The 3,861-nt window shown below is 61.4% G+C and overlaps 2 protein-coding genes across 2 annotated transcripts in view; both read left to right on the top strand.

The window, feature by feature from the left end:
• Gata2 (GATA binding protein 2) overlaps positions 1-3,861 on the top strand; it is a 24,647-nt gene that overhangs the window by 18,637 nt on the left and 2,149 nt on the right. The gene's annotated exons all lie outside the window — the stretch shown is intronic.
• Positions 127-1,115, top strand: Dnajb8 (DnaJ heat shock protein family (Hsp40) member B8). The gene has a single exon (XM_015506755.2). The coding sequence runs from the start codon at positions 238-240 to the stop codon at positions 934-936; it is 699 nt and encodes a 232-aa protein (XP_015362241.1). The 5' UTR covers positions 127-237; the 3' UTR covers positions 937-1,115.

Here is a 3,861-nt window from a genome sequence, read left to right as displayed (position 1 = left end):
CCCCTCCCAGTGGAGGCCGCAGCTGTCCCCCGGGAACGCGGACTATGAAAAGCTAAAGCCACCGGGCACAGTCTAGCCCGGAGCCTGCAGAGACCAGCCGAGGCCCAGCCGAAGGGGCCCCCCTCAGCAGCTGCTGCGCCCCGACGTGCCCATCCATCCCTTGCACCCAGGCCCCAGCCTTCCGGGGGCCTCTGTGACCCTCGGCTCCCGCCTGCTCCCTGGTCACCCCCCCTCGGCATGGCCAACTACTACGAAGTCCTGGGGGTACAGTCCAGCGCCTCCCCAGAGGACATCAAGAAGGCCTACCGCAAGCTGGCCTTGCGGTGGCACCCCGACAAGAACCCCGATAACAAAGAGGAGGCCGAGAAGAAGTTCAAGCAGGTGTCCGAGGCCTACGAGGTCCTTTCCGACTCCAAGAAGCGCTCCCTGTATGACCGGGCGGGATGTGACAGCTGGAGGGCAGGTGGCGGGGCCAGCACCCCCTACAACAGTCCCTTCGACATGGGCTACACCTTCCGTAACCCCGAGGACATCTTCCGAGAGTTCTTTGGTGGCCTGGACCCTTTTTCCTTTGACTTCTGGGATACCCCTTTGAGCAGTGACAGGGGCAGCAGGGGACATGGCCTGCGAGGGGCCTTCTCGGCGGGCTTCGGCGAGTTCCCAGCCTTCATGGAGGCCTTCTCCAACTTCGATGTCCTGGGCCGGAGCAGGGGCAGCCGCACCACCTTCTCCTCCACCTCTTTTGGGGGGTCCGGCTCCGGGAGCTTGGGGTTCAAGTCGGTGATGTCATCCACCGAGATGGTCAATGGCCACAAGGTGACCACCAAGCGCATCGTGGAGAACGGGCAGGAGCGCATGGAGGTGGAGGAGGACGGGCAGCTCAAATCGGTGACCATCAATGGCAAGGAACAACTCAAGAGGGTGGACAGCAAGTAACGGGCCACTCGGGCCACCCCGCCCCCCCACCGGCCACCTGCTGCTGTCCCCCCGGGGGCCACAGTCTTAGGCTGACGATGAATAAATTTGCCAAGTGACTTCAAGGACAGCTGGGTGTCTGTGGTGATGACCTGGGGGGGGGCGGGGAAACAGGGTGGGATCGTTCCAACCAAGGGACATGTGACCAGACTGTCCTGGGGGAAAAAATCTGGGGTCATTATTGTGCAGCTGGATGTGGGTGGCGGGATTGAACTTGGGGTGCTTCACCCCTGAGCCCCGTCCCCAGCCCTTTTTCTATTTTATTGAGAGACAGGGTCTCGCTGAGTGGCTCAGGGCCTTGCTAAGTGGCGGAGGCTGGCCTCCACCTTGCGATCCTCCTGCCCCGGCCTCCTGAGCCGCTGGGATGACAGGTGGTTGATGTTTGGCTTCTGGTGCTGGGGATGCCACCCAGGGCCCTGGGCATGCTAAGCCAGCGCCTCATCCCGGAGTGCCACCCTCAGCCCTGCGCGCAGATTTTAATCTCTCTCATCTGCATCACCTGGGTTCCCAAGGACCGTGACTGTCACTTCCGATCCAACCTCAAGTGGCAGTCCCATGCCACCATCAATTCCCCCCACGGTCCCTGTCGCGCTCTCTCCAGGCTTTGCCCCCGTTCCAGGACCTCGTCTTCTCCTCCCGCCGTGATTCTTTATGAAGCAGCCACACCAGATCCCAGTCACCAATGTCCACGTTTGTGTGACTTGACTTAAACCTTCTGTGGCTTCTGATGCTCCAAATGTAAACACCGCTTGCCCCACCTGCATCTTAACATGCTGATGGCCTGGCCCTGCCCACTTCTCTGACCTCCCCTGATACCCCCCCCCCCCTCGCCCCGTGAGCTCTTGCCATGCTGACCCCACTCCTGTATCTCCACTGAACCCAAATTCTGGTATCCTCAGGGCCTTTGCACATGCAAAGTCCTGGTAACCTCAGGGCCTTTGCACACGCCAAACCCTGGTAACCTCAGGGCCTTTGCACATGCAAAATTCTGGTAACCTCAGAGCCTTTGCCTATCTCCCAGGACAAAGCCTGTTTTTAGTCCTTGGAGCTAAAGGGTCACAAAGAGCAGGTCCCAGCCAGGCAGAGCCAGAGTTTTCTCCAGGTAGTGTAGGGCAGACTCTTTTGATGGGGAGGGACTTCCCTGTCACGGGACGATGCTGACCCTAAAGAAACAAAGGACCGTGTTCGGATTATCGGAGAGCCCTCCGGTGCCGCTCTTAAAAAGATGTCTATCTGGGCCAGCTGCGGTGGCCCACGCCTGTCATCCCAGGGGCCAGGGAGGCTGAGGCAGTTGATCTGGCCGCAGCGGCCACGTCTGGAGACCCTGCCCGGCTCCCGTTCCCAGGGACCTGGCTCTGAGGGCCCCCCGGGGACAGCCAGCAGCTGGAGGTCCCCCTAACCACGTTACGAGAAGAGGGCAGGGGAGTCCCCGGACGCACAGAAGGTGGGACCTCCACTCAAGTCCGGCTCCAGGACTAACTTCATCAAACTCCCCTCCACCACATCAACCACCTGACCTCTGTCCCCACCGACCTGCTAATGTCCCTAATCAGGGGCGCAGCCTGGCCGTGTCGAGTGTCTATTTAGTACCGACAGCTGCTGGGGACAATTCAATTACCGCCCCACAGCCTGGGTGGCCACCCGGGGCTGGTGCTGGGCGGACAGCAGACATCTGGGTGTTTGCAAGGTGCCCCGTGTCCTTCAGCGCCCCAAGGACCCCAGTGACAGGGTCTCACCCACCGCTTCCTTTATTTCTTCTGGTTCCAGGGATGGAACCCAGGGGTGCTCAACCCCAGAGCCCCGTCCCCAGCCCCTTTTTATATTTTATTTAGAGACAGGGTCTCCCTGAGTTGCTAACTTGTTGAGGCCGGCCTCCACCTTGCGATCCTCCTGCCTCAGCCTCCCGAGCCCCTGGGATGACAGGCGTGGGCCACCGCGCCCGGCCTCTCCTTTCTTTCTGGGGCCTCACAGCTGAATACAGAGCGGCCTCCATCCCACACAGAGGAAGACGGGCTCCTGCTGCCTCCTGTCCTCAAACACCCCTGAATCCCTGCCCCATTTTACAGACAGAGACACGGAGGCCGACTCTTTTCGTCTGCTGGGGGAGGTCTCGCCCGACTCCGCCAGGCTCAGGGAATGTCCCCTGGAGCCCCTTCTGGTCCTGCCTGGGTGTCGAGCGCAGAGTCTGTGCCAGGAAGGGAGGCTGTCACTCTCAAAGTCCCTAGTCCCCACTCCTGCGTGAGCTCCCTGGTCACACAGGAGCACCCTGAGGGTGGGGGGCTGTGTGGAAGCCCCAGATGGGGACACAGGGGGCGGCTTCACCTGTGGTTTCTGAGGTCAAGGGCAGGTCCCATCTTAGACCTTGGACATTAACCCCGGCCTCCGTCCTGGCCTTGCTGCCTCCTCTCTTGCCCTCTATTTCCCTATTTTGACCCCACAGAGGACCCTGTGAAAAACCTGTCTCGTGAGACACTCGGATCTGTAAAAGCCACCATTATCACAGTGGTCCCCCAAGTCCTGCGTCCATCTTCCGGCCCCGTCACTCCGTCTCCTCCAGCCCCCCCAGCCTCAGTGTCCAGCAGACAGTCCCGGCAGGTTGCTACCTCAGGACCTTTGCACCGACGGCACTGTCTGCCTGCAACCGTCCCCCGAGATCCCCAGGGAGCCCCTCCCCAATTCCAGGCTCCCTTCCCCTCTTGGCACCTGTGGAACCCTCAATGGGGGGGACGCCCCCTGCACCCCAGAAGGTGCACCCCGAGACCCCAGGGCGGCCACTCATCTGCTCCCATTTCACAGACAGGGAAACTGAGGCCCTGGGGTTGAGAGGTCCTCTTCCTCTGTCCCCTGGGCTGGGTGGGTGGGGCCTCCTCTCCCTCCTCCTCCCCC

This window comes from Marmota marmota, unplaced genomic scaffold, assembly GCF_001458135.2.
Source record: "Marmota marmota marmota unplaced genomic scaffold, marMar, whole genome shotgun sequence".
NCBI classification, from domain to species: Eukaryota; Metazoa; Chordata; class Mammalia; order Rodentia; family Sciuridae; genus Marmota; species Marmota marmota.
The sequence above is the reverse complement of the archived record's forward strand: the minus strand, read 5'-3'. Positions and strand labels throughout refer to the sequence as shown.

Excerpts from the sequence above, each read along its gene's own strand:
- Dnajb8 (XM_015506755.2), top strand. The coding sequence starts at position 238 with ATGGCCAACTACTACGAAGTCCTGGGGGTACAGTCCAGCGCCTCCCCA.